The 25976-nt window shown below is 45.2% G+C and overlaps 1 protein-coding gene across 6 annotated transcripts in view; it reads right to left on the minus strand.

Annotated features, from left to right (window-relative positions):
* Positions 1-17081, minus strand: part of LOC147032942 (multiple PDZ domain protein-like) — a 239163-nt gene extending 222082 nt beyond the window's left edge. For 5 of the 6 annotated variants that reach the window (XM_085870979.1, XM_085870976.1, XM_085870977.1 and 2 more), the window contains exons 1-2: positions 16944-17081; positions 6903-6961 (exon numbers count right to left, since the gene is read on the minus strand). In XM_085870979.1, coding sequence (XP_085727105.1) covers positions 6903-6948 — 46 coding nt within the window. In that variant the 5' untranslated portion in view covers positions 6949-6961; positions 16944-17081. The remainder of the gene's footprint in view (positions 1-6902; positions 6962-16943) is intronic. The other variant, XM_085870975.1, reaches the window with a different exon arrangement.
* Positions 17082-25976: the final 8895 nt, after the last annotated feature.

Here is a 25976-nt window from a genome sequence, read left to right on the forward strand (position 1 = left end):
ACTTTTCCTCCATTCGGACAGCCTGGGTTTTACCCTCTTCTATTTTCCCTACTCCATCAATTCGTAACCACAGTTCCCGTTATTCCCTCCTTAATTTTATTAATTTATTCACTCATACGCTTCATGTTACTCTCTGTGGAAGAAATTCTGGTCTTCTCTTTCGGAGTCTGTAACCATTTATTAACAGCAAAGATCAAATACAGACGACAACGACGACGACATCAAATATAAATTAGCCTGGTATTGGCTTAGCGGTTAGGGTGGTGGCTTAGGATCCTAGCGTCCCAAGTTCAATCCCCCTTGGCTGCTGAATTAACACCAGAGGGTTGACTCAGCCTGTCATCCTTCTGAGGTTGGTGAAATGAGTATCAGTGTACTAGTAATAGGGGCACTGCATCAGCAGCATATCTGCACCCCAAACCAATGATGCAACCAGCAGCCAAAAAGGCTGCACACAAAGGGAAGGGGTATTGATGGATTTATTAAATCTGGTATTGGTGTGGTGCAAGCATGATGGGCCGAATGGCCTCATCCTGCACGTAATTTCCTTGTAACAAACATGCGCATGGGAAAGAAGGATATACAAGACCAGCAATAACAAACATGATCCTCTTTCTGCCCAAAATGCACACAGCAATTATGGACAGTCTTTATACTATTCTGGACAGGAAAAGACAAGGGAGGGCTAACAAGCATGAAGTAATGTAAATACCAGTTCAGCCTTGAGGAGAGCGTGATAACATGGTTCGGACAAAACACAGAGACCGGATGGATTATTTTTTGCGAGACAATGAGGTGCCAGCAATGAGTTCTCTTTAGCAGCTCGGTAGTTTTATTTAAACATTGGAGATATATATATATATATATATATATATATATATATATATATATATATATATATATATACATTGGAGATATATATATATATATATATACATTGGAGATATATATATATATATATATATATATATATATATACACATTGGAGATATATATATATATATATATATATATACACATTGGAGATATATATATATATATATATATATATATATATATATATATATATTTATATATATATATATATATATATATACATATATACATACATACACATACATATATATACACACATACACACACCTGGTGTTGGCGCAGTGGTTAGGGCAGCGGCTTGGGATCCAAAAGGTACTGAGTTCAAGCCCCGTTGGGCCACTGAATTAATACACCAGGGGGTTGACTCAGCCTGTCATCCTTCCGAGGTCGGCGAAATGAGTACCAGTATACTGCGCCGGTGTATACCCTGGTTAAAATAGGTGTACCATATCACTGTGTCGTAAGAGGCGACCAGGGTTGCGTCAGGAAGGGCATCCGGCGTAAAACATGTGCCAAATCACTATGCGGATCATACGGATGATCCGCTGTGGCAACCCCGAAAGGGAGCAGCCGAAAGAAGAAGAGATATATAATTTATATTTCAGTGAGAAAAAGCACATAAGATTTAGTAAGATACAATTTTATCTTGTTTGTGTATTAACCTACATCACTATGGAAATCAAAACACTGTAAAAGGAGATCTTCTTGACAGTCAATTTGATTCCAGTACAAAATTAACACCTTATTTTATACTGTTAAAAGCAGTCGTAGTAAGTTAAAACAACTAAAAGCAGCAAGTGAATATAATTGAGAATACAGGAATATAATTAATTCTATTTCTTCTACATCCTCCCCCCCCCCCTCCCTTTTGACCAATAAGGAGAAATTTACACAATGATTTCACACGTAATCACCATACCCCATTCCTAAAGGAGAAAAGACATGCCTTTCACAAATTCACCCACATTAATGGCAACGAGGCTCATAGGAGAAGAATGTCCAACAACGGCCAAGGCCAACTTGATTGTGCACCAGACGGGTTAATGAGCCTGCTTCCACCTAGTTTATGGCCTGTTTGTCAGCAACTGTCACGAATTGTGAAGGCGTGCTACCCGAGGTAGCAGAAGATGAGCGGTTCGGGGTGTAGATAGATGTCAGATCAGATCGAAAGTCAGATTTCACTCAGCAGGTGTCAGATGTGGTGAAACATTTTAATTGTGTAACTTGTGTGTGGGGGGGGGGGGACATATTCCTGAGCTTATCTCATAATAGATTCTGTAAAGCATTTTAATTACCGATTCAAGGGTCCATGGTAACATTTTACATTTTAGTTGTGCAACTGGCGGGAGGGAAGGAAACATCTTCGGCAGCTCGGCTACAAAGTGCCTGGTGGAAGATATATTTATGCGTACGAGTCCACCACAATATATAGACAGCTTGTTTATAGCGTGGCTCGTGGAAGATATGTTTTATAACCGTTTAATGTGCATGGCTAATTCCATGAAAAACCACGAATATGCAGGGTCGTGAATGTCAAAGCAGGTCACATTATACAAACCGCGAATATGCGGGGGCTGCGAATAGCAAATCCGCGAATACCGGGGTCCAACAGCATTTCAATGATGTCATGGCAAATCTGCAAATGCTGAATCTACGAGTGTCACCGGTGGAAACCCTCGTATAATTTCCTGATTCTCCTTTAAACTCAATATCTCTACATTTTCATTCAAAACAGCATCATTCCAATCAGAAATTAATACTATACCATAAAGGCCACAAAATACTACATCACAAACACTCGTGAGGGAAACAAAGATAAACGCCATTCTGACATTACATCCAGACCAGAAACAGCTTTGTATGGATCGAAAATCAAAATCATAATTATATTGAGCTATTTATGAAACCTCCCAGCACCCTGGGACAACAGCTGGGACCCCAAAATGTTCCACAGAAGGTTTGGCTGGACAAGCACCAAAACTGAGGGAGTAGTTCAGGGACAGACAGACACTCCTGCTATATAATGTGGATATATATATATATATCCCATTCTCTTCGAGCCAAAAAAGCTGCATAAGTCAATCAAGAAAGCCCTTTGTTGTTTCAAACCCTACTTGGGTTCCGATACAACTCGAGACATTCACAAATAGTACATACTTGAGAATCCCAATGATGCATGTCCCCCTCAGCCACCCACCAGTTTCATCACTTTTTGGTGAGTCATCAGCAACAAAGGGCAGAGGGCAGAAGAGCTCCTTGTGAGCCAACAGCCATCCATATCTAGTGCCCGACTGTGTTTGCGGACGTCCTCCTGCAGTTGGGTTACTTCTTATTAAGAGGTTGGTGGCAGGATTTGCACTCAGGCCACCGTAAAACCCTTCATTCCGCAAAACATTCCAGAAGCATAAAAAACATCTGAAAACCCACTCCATGGGAGTACCTCCTGTGCAGCTTCCCTTTGAAGAGCTGCTCACCGGATGACGGGATTGGGGCAAAGCCTCCGGGACCCCCAATCTTTAATGATAGGAGGGAAACCACGGGGTAACATTCCCAGGTCAGATTGTGGGAGAGTATGTCAGGGTGGTGCTGAGGTGTCGTCCACCAGACGGAGGTATCCGAGGGTTAACATGAGGCGGTCCCTTCAGGTGGGTGCCTGGAATATCCTGTCCCAAAGAGAGGATGATCACCTGTCTCTGTTATCATCTGAGCTCAAACGTTTGGACATCGGAATTGCAGCACTCTCTACGGTTCGGAGACCAGATTGTGGCGAGATCATGGCGGGTGGTTACACCTACTATTGGTCAGGTCGCTCTGATGATTAGCATTCCCAAGGAGTTGCTATAGCTGTGTCCAATAAGCTGACCCCAATGATAATTGAGGTAACACCGGTCAACGAGCGTATTATGAGATTGAGGATTCGTCACTCCTTGGGTGTCATTTCCCTGGTCTCTGTATATGCTCCGACTGAGGCGAGTGATCTCACCGTGAAGGATGCATTCTATGCCACGCTCGAGTCTGTGGTTGATCAGTGCCCAAGTCAAGATACTCTTCTAGTCTTGGGGGATTTCAATACATCGACTGGAACTGATTGGAATGGTTATGAGATGTGTGTTGGTCCCCATGGGTCTGAAACTGTGAACCAGAACAGCACTAAGTTCCTTGACTTAGCAAGAAGTCATGGACTTCGGGTGGCTGGTTCATGGTTTCAGCGCCCACAAGTTTGTCGTTGGACTTGGTACTCCAACGCTGGCGGTGTGGCAAAGAAAATTGACCATGTGCTCATTGATGGTCACTGGAGGATGATCCAGAACTGCAGGGTCTACCGGAGTGCTCAGTTCCTCAATACTGACCACAGGCTTGTGGTAGCAACTCTTAAGATTCACCTTAAATCCAGGACAATGGTACCATCCCAGCCTTGGCTGGATGTTGGCAAGCTCAAGGATGAGAGGGTAGCTGAGGAGTTTGCGAACAGCCTGAGTGGAGATTTGGGGGGTCTGGGTGCTTTGGGGGTTCCTGAAAAGTTGTGTCGTGCCTTCAAGACCACCGTCCTTGATGTTGCCGGTAGATGTCTTGGCTCACCAGAGGGCAAAGAAGAATTTTGTCTCTCAAGGGACACTGGATACCATTGCCCAGAGTCACAGGGCGAGGCTGAATGGCAGAGTCGAACTGTGCAGGGAGCTGAGGCGTAAAACTGTACGTGTATTAAGGGTGGACAAGAAGGCCTATGTGTGAGGATTCTGTGAGGGAGTAGAGCATCACCTGTGGTCAAGTGATTCTCGTCCTGCTTACAGGGGAATTCGCACATTGCGTTCTTCCAAGCCCGTCCCTCGGTATACTGCAGATAGAGCAGAGGGTGGTAGGCTCTTGACAGAAGAGTCCAAAGAGAATGCCCGCTTGGCCGGTTATACCAGGCTGATCCACCAGCTGTCGAGTTGGACGTCAGGAGTGTTACCATCCCTATTGCTGACCCTCCAATCAACTGTGGTCCACCTTCGGTTGTGGAAACACAGGTTGCGGTGAACTGTTTGAAATGGGATAAAGCTCCAGGGATCTGTGGCATCCATGCTGAACTTCTCAAGGATGGTGGAAATGCTGCACTCGTGTCGTTGCGTGCAGTTCTGTGCATCTGCCTGGTACACAGGCATCATCCCAACTGATTGGAAGAGGGGCCTTGTTGCCCCTCTCTGGAAAGGGAAGGGTGATCGGCAAGAATGCAACAACCTCCGAGGAGTGATGCTGCTCTCAGTGCCGGGCAAGGTCTTTGCTCGGATAATTCTCGATGGGGTTCACCACCATCTGCTTGAGCACCAGCATCCAGAGCAGTCAGGCTTTACACCAAAGAGGTCAACGATTGACCGTATCCTTGCTCTTCGGGTCCTCACCGAACGCAGACGAGAGTTTCGGCAGAGGCTGTTTGCAGCCTATGTTGATCTCTGTAAATCAATTGATTCAGTGAATCAGGATGCCCTCTGGAGATTCTTGGTCTTCGTGGGATGCCACCAAAACTGATTGATCTGATGGCTGAACTATATTCTGGTACTGAGAGTGCTGTGAGATGTGATAGTACCATCTCTGACTTATTTCCAGTTGTTACTGGAGTTTGTCAGGGGTGTGTACTGGCCCCCATACTTTTCAGCACTTGTATGGAATGGATTCTGTGGAGGATATCGGAGAGATCAAGCTGCAGTGCATCGTTTGGGAATGTCAAGATCTCTGACCTTCATTTCCAGGATGATGCAGTCATCTTTGCGGAGATTCTAGATATCCTTTTGGGGGCCCTCGAGGTGCTGAATGAGGAGTCAGAACTGGTGGGATTATGGGTTTCCTGGGTCAAAACTAAGATCCAGGGTTTCAATGAGATCCTGACTGCTGCTATCCTGTCTGTACCTGTTTGTGGTGAGGATGTTGACGTCATGGAGAGATTCACTGATATTCAGTGATATTCATGTCTCTGCTGGCTGTGAGCCAGAGGTCTACAGACGTCTGGGCTGGGCCTGGGAAGTCACTGGATCATGGGGGCATGGCGCTGTCGGTACCTGTGCAGGAGGACTAAAGTCCGAGTCTTCAGGTCTTTGGGGCTTCCAGTCTTGCTCTATGGATGTCAGACTTGGACTCTGACCAGGGATCTGAGACGCAGACTTCATTCCTTTGGTACCAGGTCTCTTCGAAGCATCCTTGGCTATCGCTGGTCAGACTTTGTGTCCAACGAGTGGTTGCTGAGAGAGACTCAAATGAGATTTGTTCCCTGCATAGTCCGTGAGCATCCGCTGCGGCTGTTTGGACATGTGTCTCGCTTTCCTACTCACCAGATTCTCTCAGCGAGGGAGTCTCGTGAGTGGAGGAGGCCAATGGGCCGACCACGTTCCTCGTGGTTGCAGCAGGTTGATCAGCATCTCAAGGAGATGGGGATGGTCCAGGCATCTGCCTGAGGGATGGCCAGACAGAGGCCCCTGGAGTGGATGTGGATGCAGTGACAAGCTGCTCTGGGGCATGCTCCCATACCTGGCCTGACCTGACATCAGCAAGAGTGAAGACAGACACATGCGCAATTGAGGCTCCCAAGCACACACAACATGCAATTCCAATAGCAGTGAACATATAAATAAAAAGGCCCAACATGTCTCTTTCCCATAATTGGAGGGAATAAAGTATCAGCTCTCCCCGAATCAATTACCTCAAGTGGCTGGGATTTTCAAATAAATTCACTCCAATGCTCTTCTCGCCAATGAAAGCTGCATAAATCAACCAAGAAAAGCTACACAAGGTAAGCCCTTTGCCATTTCAAACCCTACCTGGGTTCCCCTGCACATCTGTTTATTTAGAATTAATTCTCAGTGACAAAAATGTTTCTTAATGACGCACTGAAGCTCCCATTTTGGCGTATGAAGCAACAACTGACACCACTACATCCATTGTCACATGTGAGGGAAAGCAAAATAAAGGAGCAGCGGATGGGGAAGGGTTGGGGGGGGTGGGTGGGAGGTGAAGCACAAATACAATTTTACAAAAGTGCTGGAGATGCTCACCTGGATATTCTGGCATACTGAGGTTTTCTACTCTGGGTGTAATCATTCAAACACCTTCACTGCACATGGGGGAGTGGGGGAGTGTGGAAGTAAATAAACAAATAAATTAACAAATAAGCAAAAAAAAAAGAAGACTTTGTGCAGAGCACGATACTTGCAAAATTCATGAAAGAAATATGACCTTAAAAATTATTTCTGGTTGAATTAAATGACCAAACATCCAACTCCTCTTCAAATTTCAAGTGAATCGGATGAAAATTGACAATTTTAGAATTTTGGCCTATGTTGACCTTTTAGCCTAAGAGGACCTCCAAAATAATTGGTGGTTGAATTCAGTGACCTGAAATGAAAATCCTCTTCAAATTTCAAGTAAATCGGATGAAAATTGAGATTTTAGAAATACCACCTTAGTTGTTGACCTTGGGCCTATGTTGACCTTTTGGTCAATGTTGACCTCAAAAATAATTTGCTGGTTGAATTCAGTGACCTGAAAAAAAATCTTCTTCAAATTTCACATCAATCAGATGAAAATTTAGGATTTTAGAAATCTCCCCTAAGTTGTTGACCTTTGGTCTATGTTGAACTTTTGACCTTTTGACCTCAAAAACAATAGGCTTCTTCCGTACGCCAAACTCTACCATGTGGTGAAGTTTCGTGAAGATCAGTTTAAAATTGTGACCTGTAGGCGACAAACAGACAAACAGAAAAACAAGCAGTCATAGACTGGTACTTACGAAATCGTCAACTTGACCTCTGACCTTGTCTAATAAAAGCTGTCTCTTGAGAAGGTAGTGAAACAAACCAGAAGTTTCTACGATGATTCTGTACAAAACTATCAAAAATCGAATGTTTGACCTCACTGTGACCTTGACCTTTGACCGATTTTGACCAAAATCTAATAAACGCAAGCCATCACCCTCCTGAATCATGTGGTGTAATTTTACATTGGTAGCTTCTTCCATTCTCGAGTTATCGTGCCTACAAACAAACACACAAACACACAAACACACAAACAGAGGATGGAAGTCATCAATATACTTACGAAATCTTTAGATTTCGTAAGTAACAAGAATTAATAACCAGTCCAGCAGGTGTCGATCTGTATCAGCAGACAAATAGAAGAAAAACAATATCAATGGCTGGACTCAACAGTAGGGTTACAGTACTTGAAGTTACAAAAAAGAGGACGCAGTGAAAACTAAAAATGAGAAGAAAAAAATAAAATAAAATAAAATAAAAGAGGACACGATGGAAAGGGATGCACTGAAAAAAGGGGGGACGCTCCAAATAAGAAAAAGAAAAGGGGGGACGCTCCAAAAAAGCAAAAGAAAAAGGGGGACGCTCCCCCCCCCCCCACATTTTTTATTTTTAAAGGCCACGCTCCGGAAAAAAAGGAAGGCGGACGCTCCGGAAAAAAAAGAAGGCGGGCGCTCTGGAAAAAAAAAGAAGGCGGGCGCTCCGGAAAAAAAAGAAGCGGGGCGATCCGGAAAGAATGGGGGCGCTCCGGAAAGAATGGGGGGCGCTCCGGAAAGAATGGGGGGCGCTCCGGAAAGAATGGGGGGCGCTCCGGAAAGAATGGGGGCGCTCCGGAAAGAATGGGGGCGCTCCGGAAAGAATGGGGGCGCTCCGGAAAGAATGGGGGCGCTCCGGAAAGAATGGGGGCGCTCCGGAAAGAATGGGGGCGCTCCGGAAAGAATGGGGCGCTCCGGAAAGAAGGGGAGCGCCCCGGAAAGAATGGGGGCGCTCCGGAAAGAATGGGGGCGCCCCGGAAAGAATTGGGGGCGCTCCGGAAAGAATTGGGGGCGCTCCGGAAAGAATTGGGGGCGCGCCGGAAAGAATGGGGGGCGCTCCGGAAAGAATGGGGGGCGCTCCGGAAAGAATGGGGGGCGCTCCGGAAAGAATGGGGGCGCTCCGGAAAGAATGGGGGCGCTCCGGAAAGAATGGGGGCGCTCCGGAAAGAATGGGGGCGCTCCGGAAAGAATGGGGGCGCTCCGGAAAGAATGGGGGGCGCTCCGGAAAGAATGGGGGGCGCTCCGGAAAGAATGGGGGCGCTCCGGAAAGAATGGGGGCGCTCCGGAAAGAATGGGGGGCGCTCCGGAAAGAATGGGGGGCGCTCCGGAAAGAATGGGGGCGCTCCGGAAAGAATGGGGGCGCTCCGGAAAGAATGGGGGCGCTCCGGAAAGATTGGGGGCGCTCCGGAAAGATTGGGGGCGCTCCGGAAAGAATGGGGGCGCTCCGGAAAGAATGGGGGCGCTCCGGAAAGAATGGGGGCGCTCCGGAAAGAATGGGGGCGCTCCGGAAAGAATGGGGGCGCTCCGGAAAGAATTGGGGGCGCTCCGGAAAGAATGGGGGGCGCTCCGGAAAGAATGGGGGGCGCTCCGGAAAGAATGGGGGGCGCTCCGGAAAGAATGGGGGGATGCTCCGACAAAAAAGGGGGACGATCCGAAAAAAAGGGGATGCTCCGACAAAAGGGGCGACACTTGAAAAGAGAGTTTCCTTTACATATTAAGCAATCGTATCGGCAGTCTTATTAAATGTGTTCCGGACCTCAATTAATTTTGACTGTGAACCACCATTCTTACATTCGAAATACTGAATTATTTCTGGAAACATTGTGCTTGTCCGACTCCACATGAGATTGTAAATCAATAATACCTTTATTTGCCACAGTGACGTATGTACCAGCTCTACATACCAAGCGCTCAGCTTCCCATTCTTCTCGACCACTTTGAAAACACAGGAATTTTGTCTTTAGTTCTGGAGTGAATTTGTACTTTTGTTTTGGCATTGTTTGGGGGTAGTAAAATAAAATGTCAAATAAAGAGCTCTTGAAGAAAAATCATATGGTACGGACTCATAAAAGACACCGACTCGCAGATGGAGCATGCCACTGGACACTGGTGTCTCTAAGACACACACACACACATTTATGCCATGCCATGATGAAGTAGCAGACTTGTATGAAACTGTCTTCATCCAAACATTACATAACTGAATTTTATCACCATAAGAAAACATACAAAAATTGTTTGCACTTTTACAACAAGATGAAAAGTATCCCAAATCTTAAAATTAATCCATTTGAAAATGCAAAAGAAAAAAAAAAAACAAGAAGAAAAAAAAAAAAAAGAGCCAAAGTCCCAGACATTTTTAGTTTTTAAAAAACCCCGCCAGACGGATTTAAGAACCGGATTTAAGAACCGAAAAGGACATGTCTGTGAAAAAGGAGGACATGTCTGTGAAAAAAAAGAGGACATCTGGTGCCCGACGAAACAAAGACATTGATTGAGGTTGAAGCAAGAAGCTGAAGTTTCTGGAATTAACCATCCTCTCTTGCTCTGACAAAGGGTTAACACCTGACATCAGTTCTCCTTGCTTCCTAGAGTGGGTGGTTAGCACAGTTTTAATAAATAAACGAGATGAAACAAAGAAAAATAAATGAGGAGCGTTTATGGCAAAAATGAGGGCATTTAGAAAGAAACAAGGAGTGGAGAGTGAAGACCAACGGGGTAACAAAAACAAATAACGAAAAGAAGAAACTCTATTTGTCTTGTCCACAGACCAGATCAATGGTGAAGTATTTAAAGCCTCTCTGGTGTAAAAACAATGGTGTGGGTTTGATTCACATCTATGGCTGCCTTCGTTCTTCCCAGTGGGGTTATTAGTCATCTCAAATACATTCCCTTGTGAGCAGTAAATATTCCATGGTACTACGATATTCGAAAATAAAATATAAATGTCTTTGGGATGGCACATTGATTAAAAGGAAAGATAATAACCCCCACCCTTCTCCCAAACACCCCCATCATTCTCTCTCTGAAATCTTTATAAATAAGGGATAACCTTTGGGGTGGGGAAACCTCCTCCCTCTTCTGTGCAACTCATGCTTTTGCTGTGCAACTCTACAACTAGCAACTCATGCTTTTCTTATAATTATTATTCATCTTCTTCTTCTTTTTACCCCCCACATTCATCATCATCTTTGTCTCACCCCCTAATTCTCATCTTCCTCGATATAGAACTTCCTTCTAATCCACAATCTTCATTCGACTTCAAGTAACAAGTCACTCGGATTCTACTCATCTGCATACTCACTCCAACTCCTCAGTCTGACTGCAAATGCCCTGTTTCTCACCCAATCCCTCCCCCCCCCAACCACTGATCCACCATCCCAAGCACTGTGCCACCTCATTCTCACCCGATCTACCTCACCTTCACGACATCTCATGTCTACCCAGCTCGAACTCTCCCTCCTTTTGGCCCACATAATTCGTTCTCTTTACCCTACTTTACTCTCCAACTCTTTACCCCACATCACTCTCACTCTTTACCCCACTTCACCTTCACCCCACTTCACTCTCACACTCTACTCACTCTCACACTCTTACCACACATCACTCTTGCACTCTTTACCTCACATCACTCTCACACCCTTTACCCCACATCACTCTCACACCCTTTACCCCACATCACTCTCGCACTCTTTACCTCACATCACTCACACTATATACCCCACATCACTCTCACACTATATACCCCACATCACTCACACACTATATACCCCACATCACTCTCACACTATATACCCCACATCACTCTCACACTATATACCCCACATCACTCTCACACTCTACCTCACATCACTCTCACACTCTTTACCTCACATCACTCTCACACTCTTTACCTCACATCACTCACACTCTTTACCCCACTTCACTCTCACATCACTCTCACACTCTTCACCTCACATCACTCTCACACCCTTTACCCCACATCACTCTCACACCCTTTAACCCACATCACTCTCTTTACCTCACATCCCTCTCACACTCTTTACCCCACTTCACTCTCACATCACTCTCACATCACTCTCACACTCTTTACCTCACTTCACTCTCACATCACTCTCACACTCTTTACCTCACATCACTCTCACACTCTTTACCCCACATCACTCTCACACTCTTTACCTAACATCACTCTCACACTCTTTACCCTACATCACTCTCACACCCTTTACCTCACATCACTCTCACACCCTTTACCTCACATCACTCTCACACGCTTTACCTCACATCACTCTCACACTCTTTACCCCACACCATTCTCACACGCTTTACGCCTCGTCACTCTCACACCCTTTACCTAACGTCACACTCACACCCTTTACCTCACATCGCTCTCACACCCTTTACCTCACATCACACTCACACCCTTTACCTCACATCACTCTCACACCCTTTACCTCACATCACTCTCACACTCTTTACCTCACATCACTCTCACACACTTTATCTCACATCACTTTCACACCCTTTTCCCCACATCACTCACACCCTTTTCCCCCACATCACTCTCACACCCTTTACCACACTTCACTCTCACACCCTTTACCCCACATCACTCTCACACTCTTTACCTCACATCACTCTCACACTCTTTACCCCACATCACTCTCACACCCTTTACCCCACGTCACTCTCACACCCTTTACCCCAAGTCACTCTCACACTCTTTACCTCACATCACTCTCACACCCTTTACCTCACATCACTCTCACACCCTTGACCTCACATCACTCTCACACTCTTTACCCCACATCACTCTCACACCCTTTACCCCACATCACTCTCACACCCTTTAACCCACATCACTCTCTTTACCTCACATCACTCTCACACTCTTTACCCCACATCACTCTCACACCCTTTACCCCACATCACTCTCACACCCTTTAACCCACATCACTCTCTTTACCTCACATCACTCTCACACCCTTTACCTCACATCACTCTCACACCATTTACCTCACATCACTCTCACACTCTTTACCTCACATCACTCTCACAATCTTTACCACACATCACTCTCACACTCTTTACTCTCACACCCTTTACCCCACACCACTCACACTCTTTACCTCACATCACTCTCACACCCTTTACCCCACATCACTCTCACACTCTTTACCCCACACTCTCTACCTCACACTCTCACACTCTTTACCCATCACTCTCACACTCTTTACCTCATGTCACTCTCACACTCTTTACCTCATATCACATCACTCTCACACCCTTTACCCCACATCACTCTCACACTCTTTACCTCACATCACTCTCACACTCTTTACCTCACATCACTCTCACACTCTTTACCCCACATCACTCTCACACTCTTTACCCCACATCACTCTCACACCCTTTACCCCACATCACTCTCACACCCTTTACCTCACATCACTCTCACACCCTTTACCTCACATCACTCTCACACCCTTTACCTCACATCACTCTCACACCCTTTACCTCACATCACTCTCACACCCTTTACCCCACATCACTCTCACACTCTTTACCTCACGTCACTCTCACAATCTTTACCACACATCACTCTCACAATCTTTACCACACATCACTCTCACAATCTTCACCACACATCACTCTCACACTCTTTACTCTCACACCCTTTACCCCACACCACTCACACTCTTTACCTCACATCACTCTCACACCCTTTACCTCACATCACTCTCACACCCTTTACCTCATGTCACTCTCACACCCTTTACCTCACATCACTCTCACACTCTTTACCTCAGATCACTTTCACACCCTTTACCCCACACTCTCTACCCCACACTCTCTACCTCACACTCACACTCTTTACCCATCACTCTCACACCCTTTACCCCACATCACTCTCACACTCTTTACCTCACATCACTCTCACACCATTTACCTCACATCACTCTCTCACCATTTTCCTCACATCACTCTCTCACTCTTTACCTCGCATCACTCTCACACTCTTTACCCAACATCACTCTCACACCCTTTACCCCACACCACTCAAACTCTTTAGCTCACATCACTCTCACACCCTTTACCCCACATCACTCTCACACCCTTTACCCCACACCACTCACACTCTTTACCTCAAATCACTCTCACACCCTTTACCCCACACTCTCACACTCTTTACCCCACACTCTTTACCCATCACTCTCACACCCTTTACCTCATTTCACTCTCACACTCTTTACCTCATATCACATCACTCTCACACCCTTTACCCCACATCACTCTCACACTCTTTACCTCACATCACTCTCACACTCTTTACCTCACATCACTCTCACACTCTTTACCCCACATCACTCTCACACTCTTTACCTCACATCACTCTCACACTCTTTACCCCACATCACTTTCACACCCTTTACCCCACATCACTCTCACACCCTTTACCTCACATCACTCTCACACCCTTTACCTCACATCACTCTCACACTCTTTACCCCACATCACTCTCAGTCCCTTTACCCCACATCACTCTCACACCCTTTACCTCACATCACTCTCACACCCTTTACCGCACATCACTCTCACACCCTTTACCTCACATCACTCTCACACCCTTTACCTCACATCACTCTCACACCCTTTACCTCACATCACTCTCACACCCTTTACTTCACATCACTCTCACACCCTTTACCTCACATCACTCTCACACTCTTTACCCCACATCACTCTCACACCCTTTACCCCACATCACTCTCACACCCTTTACCACACATCACTCTCACACTCTTTACTCCCACACCCTTTACCCCACACCACACACTCTTTACCTCACATCACTCTCACAATCTTTACCTCACATCACTCTCACAATCTTTACCACACATCACTCTCACACTCTTTACTCTCACACCCTTTACCTCACATCACTCTCACACCCTTTACCTCACATCACTCTCACACTCTTTACCTCACATCACTCTCACACTCTTTACCTCACATCACTCTCACAATCTTTACCACACATCACTCTCACACCCTTTACCACACCACTCTCACACTCTTTACTCTCACACCCTTTACCCCACACCACTCACACTCTTTACCTCACATCACTCTCACACGCTTTACCTCACATCACTCTCACACCCTTTACCTCACATCACTCTCACAATCTTTACCACACATCACTCACACTCTTTACTCTCACCCCCTTTACCCCACACCACTCACACTCTTTACCTCACATCACTCTCACACCCTTTACCCCACATCACTCTCACACTCTTTACCTCATGTCACTCTCACACCCTTTACCTCACATCACTCTCACACTCTTTACCTCAGATCACTTTCACACCCTTTACCCCACACTCTCTACCCCACACTCTCTACCTCACACTCACACTCTTTACCCATCACTCTCACACCCTTTACCCCACATCACTCTCACACTCTTTACCTCACATCACTCTCACACCATTTACCTCACATCACTCTCACACCATTTACCTCACATCACTCTCACACTCTTTACCTCGCATCACTCTCACACTCTTTACCCAACATCACTCTCACACCCTTTACCCCACACCACTCAAACTCTTTAGCTCACATCACTCTCACACCCTTTACCCCACATCACTCTCACACCCTTTACCCCACACCACTCACACTCTTTACCTCAAATCACTCTCACACCCTTTACCCCACACTCTCACACTCTTTACCCCACACTCTTTACCCATCACTCTCACACCCTTTACCTCATTTCACTCTCACACTCTTTACCTCATATCACATCACTCTCACACCCTTTACCCCACATCACTCTCACACTCTTTACCTCACATCACTCTCACACTCTTTACCTCACATCACTCTCACACTCTTTACCCCACATCACTCTCACACTCTTTACCCCACATCACTTTCACACCCTTTACCCCACATCACTCTCACACCCTTTACCTCACATCACTCTCACACCCTTTACCTCACATCACTCTCACACTCTTTATCCCACATCACTCTCAGACCCTATAGCCCACATAACTCTGACGCCCTTTACCTCACGGCACTCTCACACCCTTTACCGCACATCACTCTCAAACCTTTTAACACACATCACTCTCACAGCCTTTACCTAACATCACTCTCACACCCTTTACCTCACATCACTCTCACACCCTTTACCTCACATCACTCTCACACCCTTTACCTCACATCACTCTCACACTCTTTACCCCACATCACTCTCACACCCTTTACCCCACATCACTCTCACACCCTTTACCACACATCACTCTCACACTCTTTACTCTCACACCCTTTACCCCACACCACACACTCTTTACCTCACATCACTCTCACAATCTTTACCACACATCACTCTCACAATCTTTACCACACATCACTCTCACACTCTTTACTCTCACACCCTTTACCTCACATCACTCTCACACCCTTTACCTCACATCACTCTCACACTCTTTACCTCACATCACTCTCACACTCTTTACCTCACATCACTCTCACAATCTTTACCACACATCACTCTCACACCCTTTACCACACATCACTCTCACACTCTTTACTCTCACACCCTTTACCCCACACCACACACTCTTTACCTCACATCACTCTCACACCCTTTACCCCACATCACTCTCACACTCTTTACCTCACATCACTCTCACACCCTTTACCTCACATCACTCTCACACCCTTTACCTCACATCACTCTCACACCCTTTACCTCACATCACTCTCACACCCTTTACCTCACATCACTCTCACACTCTTTACCTCACATCACTCTCACACCCTTTACCTCACATCACTCTCACACCCTTTACCTCACATCACTCTCACACCCTTTACCTCACATCACTCTCACACCCTTTACCCCACATCACTCTCACACCCTTTACCTCACATCACTCTCACACCCTTTACCCCACATCACTCTCACACTCTTTACCTCACATCACTCTTTCCTCCTCAGCCAGCATCTTCATCCTCCTCCCCACCAGCATCCCCTCATCTCTTCCCGGTTCCAGTTCTGTTTCCCTTTTATCATTATTGTTGTCACCCCGAGTTTTACAACAAACACATCAACACTGCTCAATGTCCGCTTGCAAAGCAACAAGACGAAGAAAAACCACCACAGTGAAATGGCTCTTGTTGGACGGACAAATGAACGCGCTGCCATCCTTTTCTTGTCCATACGTACCTCCGTTCACAGTGCGGACAACGTTCGGGCCTCAGGTCATTATCCTCTTTCAGAAAGCTCTGTTCACGGCGCGAGATCACGTCCCGCCTTTGACGAGCGATCGCTGAAGGAGGAGCGTGACACCCGCGGGGCGGGGCTCGACTTAGTGGGCGGGACGAAGGGAGCCCGTTATATTTAAAGGGACACCGTATATATTCCACACTCTCGAGTTGGCAGTTGCCGCATGCAAAAACTTCCGACACGTTATTTTTGCATTTTATTGTTTCTGTTTTTATCTGATTCATTCCAGTGGAGTGGAACGTGAACATTCGTATAAATAACAGGATCATAATCAGACAGAAGAGCTGTCACAATAAGCAGTGCATTGAAAGGCTGACAACCCTTTTATAATAGATTTCACAACTTCAAGGACACCAGCAGGAGAGCATAAATAAAGAAAAAAGAATGGAAATTCATGATCTTGCCCTCATGACGCCTGAAAAATGCTTTGGCACCAAGTCATGGATGCTTTGTGTGCATATAAGAGGGATTACACACAAGAAGGTCATATACATATATACGTATATGTATATACATATATATATATATATATATATATATATATATATATATATATATATATATATATATATATATATATTGTTGTGGTTACCAAATTCGCAAACCACCATTCAGGTCCCTTAGGTGAGGTATCTCGGCAAGTATATGTGTAGTTAGGCCCAAACCCGTTGTCTAGTGGGAATACATGTCATTTATACGTGCTGCGACTCTTCAGGATAGCCGTTTTTCTTTTACTATCTTTATTTTGGACCAACCGCCATGATTACCACCACAACCACAACATCAACCACCAACCACAACACCGCTTCACCACAACCGCCACGACCTTCACGTCACACCTCGCAACCGTAGCATCGCCACCGTTCTTGCCCCGCTGTGGGTACCGGTGTTGGACTCGTGCAGGGCGCACGTTGAACAGCGTGTACAAAATCACGGATTTTGTGCTTCAAAAACGGATCAAAAACGACACACGCCCACTTTTTGCCGTCCAATCGGTGAGCGAGGGGCGATTTGGCCCCGCCTCCAGAACGATCGATATATGCAAATTTGTGGATCAAAAAGCCTTCACGCCCACTTTTTCTCGGGCCAATGGGGAGCGAGGTGAAAGGTCAAAGGGAGGGGGTCAAAGGCGAAGCTACGGGGGGGGGGGGGATAAAAGGACCGTGTTCGTCAGTCAAAGAGTGTGGAAGTCTGGAGCCCGAAGCCTGCAGTAGCTGGAGAAGCTGAAGAGAGTCGAACGAGGAGAGCCCAAAGAAGAGTCCAGGGTGGAGAGTCCAGAGGCGGAGAGGCGGCAGCGGCGAAGGCAGACGAGGGGGTGCTCGCGACGGTGCCGGGAGCTGCACGCCCGAGGAAGGCCGGCAGCGCGACCTGGCCGAGGTGGAGACGCACACCAGGGATAATAAAGATCCTCTATACCCCGAGCATCAGCAACCCCCTCCTGTTTCCCCCCACGCTGAGATAGTGCGACCAAGGGGGCCCCTTTCCCACCCCCTGCCAGGCACTATCCGCGAGGCCCGCGGAGTGAGGCGCCATCGCCGCTCCGCGTCTCATCACCAGACGGGTAGGCGCGACCCGGTCTCGGCCTCAGGCCCGCCTCATTCTTGAGGGTATTCTTTCCTTGGTTTTGGGTATGTGTTGTCGGCGCCGTCTGTGAAGTAGAATTGTATAAGTGTTGCCGTGTGCTCGGTAGTCGGTATTAGCTCTGCACTGTGTTCTCACTTTTATATTTGCTTTTTGTGTAAATGGAATTGTGTTTTCTTTTTTTTGTGTGCATTTGGTGGAATTGTATTTGTGTGCTTCCCGTGTGCCGCGAATAAATGTGCTTTATTGTTGAACTGTTCTCCCGCTTCGCTTCGTCTTTTTCTCCCATTGAATCCCCATCTTGCTTCACGTAAAGGGTTGGTAGTGGGCTGAATACGCCCGATAATTAATCGAACCGTCGAGGTCGACGATAACACCGCTCGGTTATTCTGATAGTACGGAACGGGTCGCTTAAGTGGCCCGTGTCCGAAGTCGACCTGCGGCGAGGTGCGATCGCCCGGTCTACCCTCCGCGTGGGTACTTAGGTAGGTCGAATTTGGCGAGCAACCCTATCCCACGCGGGGGCTGATTGGCTCGATCGCGGTGAGACCGAAAGGTCCACCCGTGACTGGTTCCCGGCGTTAGTCCGAGAGGGTCACGACTGGATTGTCCGTCCGGTGGGCGACGTGCCGCGATTCGAGTTACGTGGCCGTCGCACGCTGGCGGGCGCGGAATCCGCAACAATATATATATATATATATATATATATATATATATATATATATATATATATATATATATATATATATATATATATATATATATATATATATATATATATATATATATATATATATGTGTGTGTGTGTGTGTGTATGTATGTATATATATATATATATATATATATATATATATATATATTTACTTATATGTATGTATATATCTATGTATGTATATATATATATATGTATGTATTTACATATATATGTATGTATATATAGGTATGTATATGTATGTATGTAAACGTATGTATGTATATATATATATATATATATATGTTTATGTATATGTATATATATACACATACACATACACATACACATACACACCCGCATTTTTCCAGTTTTTACTGAAATTTAAGCAGTTCAAGTCCAGTGAATAACCTGAAATGATACAAAGATAAGTGGTAAACTGCCAGAGGTTAAAAAAAGACGTTTAGGTTTCCAAAAACTGAAAAAAATGTAAATTTCAGAGTTGTTAAAAAGGCCCTTTTCAGGGAACAAGTAATGGGTTAGCAACTGCAGCTCTTCTGCAGTAATGGAAGTAAATTAAGTCTTGAAAGTTGATGCAAACAATTCCTACAGGTGTCCCCACTTTTGTTGATTAGTTACAAACCCTCTGTCTGTATAAAAGCAGTGTTTGAACAGACTGTTACTACAGCCTCTGAAGCATTATTTGCACAATATTGCACTGCAGGAAGTCATATATTGCTTTCATAATTGCGAGAAAAAGACAATTAACAAAGGAAGACAGACAGACCATTATCACCCTTAAAAGTGCAGGTCTTTCCTTGAGAGAAATTGCAAAGTAAGCCAAGGTGTCAGTGAGTACAGTTTCCTGCACCATCAAAAGGCTCTTGGAAACTGGAGGAAACTCTGACAGGAAGAGGTCTGACAGACCCAAAGCCCCAATACAATCAGAAGACAAGTTTCTGAGAGTCAACAGCTTGCGTGATAGGTGGCTCACAGGACAGCAGCTTCATGCACAGATTAACACTGGTTGAAGTAAGGAAGTCTCAGTTTCAACTGTGAAGAGAAGTCTTTGAGCTGCAGGTTTGACAGGTCGAGTGGCAGTAAGAAAGCCATTTCTAAGATGGCAAAATACGAAAAAGAGGCTTGCCTGGGCCATGAAGCACCGCCAGTGGACTACTGAAAACTGCAAGAAGGTCTTCTGGACTGATGAATCAAAATTTGAAATCTTCAGTTCATCACGCAAGGTTTTTGTACACCGTCGAGGAAGCGAAAGGATGGTTCCTCAGTTTGTGACACCAACTGTCAAACATGGAGTAGGACGCCTGATTATCTGTGGCTCTTTTGCTGGATCCAGAGTCGGCGACTGACACAGAGTGACTGGCACCCTGAACCAAAAGGGCTACCACAGCATTTTTCAGCACCATGCAATACGTTCTGGTCTACGCCTAGTTGGTCAGGGGTTCATCCTACAGCAAGATAATGACCCAAGACATACATCCAGGCTATGTCAGAACTACCTTAGAAGAAAAGAACAAGACGGTCAGCTTCAAATCATGGAATGGCCAGCACAGTCTCCAGACTTAAATCCCATTGAGCTGGTTTGGGATGAACTGGACAGAAGGGTGAAAGCAAAGCAACCTACAAGTGCAACACATTTGTGGGAACTTCTGCAACAGTGTTGGGAAGAACTTTCTGAACAATATTTGATTTCCATTGTTGAAAGAATGCCACGACTATGTTCGGCTGTTATATTTACAAAAGGTGGCAACTTTGACGAGTCAAAATTTAGATTAAATTTTGTTCAACAAAATGATTCCATGATTTCTTTTTTATCTGCAATTGTTTATTTGTTCTATGCTTTAATTTCAGAGTGCAATGAAACATTAAACTGTTTAAATTTCAGTCAAAACTGGAAAAATGGGGGTGTTCTAAAACTTTTGACCAGTCGAGTCTGCTTTGTTACAATGTTATCATTGTTTTTGTTGTTTATTTTAAAATTAGAATGCCATGCCATGGTAGAAGGACGTATTCAGCTGCTCTATTTACCGTAACATGTCGTGCATTTAAAACTTGGGAATTCTAACGGATTTTTTTTATCATTTATTGGCCTAATCAAGTCAGGAGGTCATGGCAATGATTTTGGAATGTCACATGCCACATCAGAACGCTCTAGTAGAACTCCACAAAAAATATGCCTCATATACACACACACACACACACACACACACACACACACACACACACACACACACACACACACACACACACACACACACACACACACACACACACACACCTCATCCATTTATAGTTGAGTCTTAAAAGGTCTGCATGGTCTTAGCAGTCTTGTGGGTCTTTTGTGTTCCCTGAGTCTTTGAGGTCCTCTGAGTCTTTTGGGTCCTCAGGGTCTTTTGGGTCTTGGGGATCTAAAAATGTCTTCAAAGGTTGAGGGATCTCAGCAGTCTCAAGGGTCAAAAGGTACACTACATGGCCAAAAGTATGCGGCCACCCCTTCTAATGAGTGGATTTGGCTATTTCAGCCACACCCATTGCGGACAGATGGATAAAATGAAGCACACAGCCATACAATCTCCACAGACAAACATTGGCAGTGGAATGGGCCAAACTGAAGTGCTCAGTGACTTTCAACGTGGCACCGTCATCAGATGCCACTTTCCCAACACGTCAATTTGTCAAATTTCTGCCCTGCTCGAGCTGTCCTGGTCAACTGTAAGTGCTGTTATTGTGAAGTGGAAATGTCTTGGAGCAACAACAGCTCAGCCGCGAAGTGTTGGCCACATAAGCTCATAGAATGGGACAGCCGAGTGCGGAAGCATGTTGCGTGGAAAAATCGTCTGTTTTCGGTTGCAACACTCACTGTCGAGTTCCAAACTGACTCTGGAAGCAACGTCCGCACAAGCACTATTTGTCGAGAGTTTCATGAAATGGGTTTCCATGGCTGAGTAGCTGCACACAAGCTGAAGATCACCATGCGCAATGCCAAGCGTTGGCTGGAGTGGTGTGAAGCTCACCGCCATTGGACTCTGGAGCAGTGGAAATGCGCTCTTTGAAGTGATGAATCACGCTTCACCATCTGGCAGCCCGATGAATGAATCTGAATTTGGCGGATGCCAGGAGAATGCTACCTGCCCGAATGCATAGTGCCAACTGTAAAATTTAGTGGAGGAGGAATAATGGTCTGGGGCTGTTTTTCATGGTTCAAGCTTGGCCCCTTCGTTCCAGTGAAGGGTAATCTTCACACTACATCATACAATGACATTCTAGACCATTCTGTGCTTCCAACTTTGTGGCAACAGCTTTGGAAAGGCCCTTTCCTGTTTCAGCATGACAATGCCCCCATGCACAAAGTGAGGTCCACACAGAAATGGTTTGGCAAGATTGGTGTGGAAGAACTTGACTGGCCTGCACAGAGCTCTGACCTCAACCCCATCGAACACCTTTGGGATGAATTGGAACGCCGACTGCGAGCCAGACCTAATCGACCAACATCAGTGGCCGACCTCACGAATGCTCTTGTGGCTGAATGGAAGCAAAATCCCCACAGCAATGTTGCAACATCTTGTGGAAAGCCTTCCCAGGAGAGTGGAGGCTGTTATCGCAGCAAAGGGGGGGGGGGGACAACTCCACATTAATGCCCATGATTTTGCAATGAGATGTTGGACGAGCAGGTGTCCACATACTTTTGGCCATGTAGTGTACATGTCAATGCTGCATAATTGATGAATAGACACAAAAAGTATGGCACACACCTCATCCATTTATGGTAGATTTGTATGTCGCCTGGGGCTGCTTGGCTGCATCATTTTCTGGGGGCATGGCTGTGTTGCTGATGCAATGGCCCTGTTACCAGTAAGCAATGCCCCTGTTACCAGTAAGTAATGCCCCTGTTACCAGTAAGTAATGCCCCTGTAACCAGTAATAATGCCCCTGTTATCAGTAAGTAATGCCCCTGTTACCATTAAGTAATGCCCCTGTTATCAGCATGCTGGTACTCATTTTGCTATCTTCAGATGGATGATAGGCTGAGTCAACTGACCTCGTGTTAATTCAATGACATGGCAGGGGGCTTGAACTCAAGAAACTAAGATCTTAAGGCAGCCACCTTAACCGTTAAGCCAACACCAGGCCTTTATCACTCAATAGTGAAGAATCACTTTTTTTAAATTCTAGTATCTGCATCCGGATCTGGGTCTTCACCAGAATCTAAACAAATAGTCCATATCACACACCAATCTGTGCACCAAATTTCCTCCAAGCCCATCCACAACCTTTTGAGATATCCTGCTCACAGGCAGACAGGCAAACAGACAGGAGTGAAAACATAACCTCCATCCATCTTTGGTGGCAAAGGTAAAATCAGGGACAAAAAGGTTATATTCAAATTGAGTGTTTTGTTACTGAGTTGATTACTCTATTTTGTTCGATGAAATGTGGATACACTCTTTTTGGTATTGTGGTTCTTTCTTCAATAAATAAAGAGCCGGTTATCCCATCATTGTAGTCGTATTTCTTTATAATCCTGAATGCAACATAATTTCTCATAATGTAGTAATTGTTGAAATTATTTTCCATTACCTACGTGCAATGATTGTTTACAAGGTGTTATATTACCACTGTACTCCAATGGTTTGTTGGTTGACAATTCCTTTGTCTCTTGCGGTCCTCTATCTTAATGCTCTGCATGAAATTTGTCATGACGGTACACTTTTTGTCCATTTACACTTTCAAATGCACGGATATGACTCAACACATTGATTAACACCAGGATCATGCGGTCAAAGAGGCAAGAGTTTGACACAGGTAGTAACATCATTCTAACGGTTTTAAGTTCATGGTTGTTTCATGGATGGGTGTGCAGTTAGGCAGCTCCCAGATCCACTGTCTGGCTCACTCTGCCATGTATCGTGTATCCAGGGTGTCAGGTTTCTCATATCCCTCTGAAACAGTAAACTCACTTTACACAGTATTTTGCATTTATTTATTTTCATTCTCTTGAAACTTTTCACATTTTATACCTCTGAGCGTTAAGTGGAATATTTCAGACATGAAAGTTGTGGATTCCAGGAAGTGCAAAGTATTTTACTCAGAGATAATGGATATGCGTAGGTTGGGTTTCATAAAAGCAGAACGAATCTCCTTCTGAGATCACATTAACGACTTAAACAGTACTTCAAGTAATCATGCACTTTATGTATTACATATTTATATATCCTTTTTCGAGTAAATTGGCTGCTTCTGAAAATTTTCACCATTTGTTGTTTTCAATGCACAATCTCTCAATGATTGATATGGCCCGTCTGATCCATAATGTGACCTTGAAGATCTTTGGGGTGCTATTTTGAACTTTCTGTTCATGTCAAAAAATCTATTTTCAGAATGCAAGGGTCACACTCACACAACTCAGCTACGCATCCATCCAGACCATACTCTGTACAGAGCATCAGTGCTGCCAAAGTAGTCTCCTGCACTGCACTATTGGGCACAGTCTTGGACAGGTCACCACTCTGACTCAGGATACTCAAATGGCTCAATCATCCCAGTAAGCTGGTACTCACTTTACCAACCTCAGAAGGATGACAAGCTAAGTCAACCCCACCTGGTACTCATTCAACAACAGAGCAGGATTTGAACTCAGAACCTTAGGATCCCAAGCCCACCACCCTAATCATTAAGCCAACACCAAGCATAGCTACCCAAACCTCTACATCAAACTCCAGGATGCCACATTCAATCTGAGCAAAGCCACAGTCTAAGATTGGTGGTGTTTCATCAGTTACCAATGGAAATATATGCTGACAAACCCTTTTTCTTGGAGTTATTCTTCCCTGTGAGGAACAGATTCCTGCTGAAATGCAGGCTTAGACTGTTCCACCTCCTGGCTTGATTTCAAACCCATCATGCGAATGTTGTCTGGGCACTGCAATTTTATTTGCACCTGCATATCCTCGTTGAGAAGAGCAGCCAAGGATCTTTTTTGAGCTAATTCTCTCCATGTTTGGTCGAGGTCATAATGTGCGATTCTTACTGCCTGTTGAACACCCTGAACAAACTTAGATATAGACTCATCTGTGTGCCATTTTCTATTTTGAATCTGCACTTTCATAAAATAATTTTGCAATAAAATGCTGGCCTGACAAATGGAAAATTACTTTCAATCCTGGCAAAACTCAGCCTCACCCTGTCACTCTGGGATCATCAAATTAACCGATGTGCCTAGTTCGATAATCAGCTACTGCAAGAGGTTGAATCTCTTGAAATTCAAGATCTTAACATCAGCCATGATGACTCCTGAGCAGACCATATAGCAAGGCTGGCTTCGGAAGTGAGTCACAGACGAGGTATCTCTCATCATTTTAAGTCATTCCTTGAAAAATCAGAACGACTCACAACCTACAAAGCCTTTGTTCATAGCTCAATGGAGTACTGCTCTCCCTGATGGACTGGCCTTCCAGCATCACATTTAACTCACCTGCATTTTGTGGATTCTAAAGATCTCAAGTTTATCATTAGTATCTCCCAAGTATAAAGTCTATTGCTCTCACATTGCAGACAATACATTGGCCTGCATGTTTTGTTTTTTTTTGCCTCTCCTCCAGTCTAACTCCATCTGTTTTCTCAGCCCTTTGACACTCCCCAATTCCTCCGAGATGCATGCATTCTTTCAGCAACTCCCTCTTGA

Source organism: Eptatretus burgeri, chromosome 2 (genome assembly GCF_056783735.1).
Source record: "Eptatretus burgeri isolate ZD-2024b chromosome 2, Ebu_testis_v1, whole genome shotgun sequence".
NCBI classification, from domain to species: Eukaryota; Metazoa; Chordata; class Myxini; order Myxiniformes; family Myxinidae; genus Eptatretus; species Eptatretus burgeri.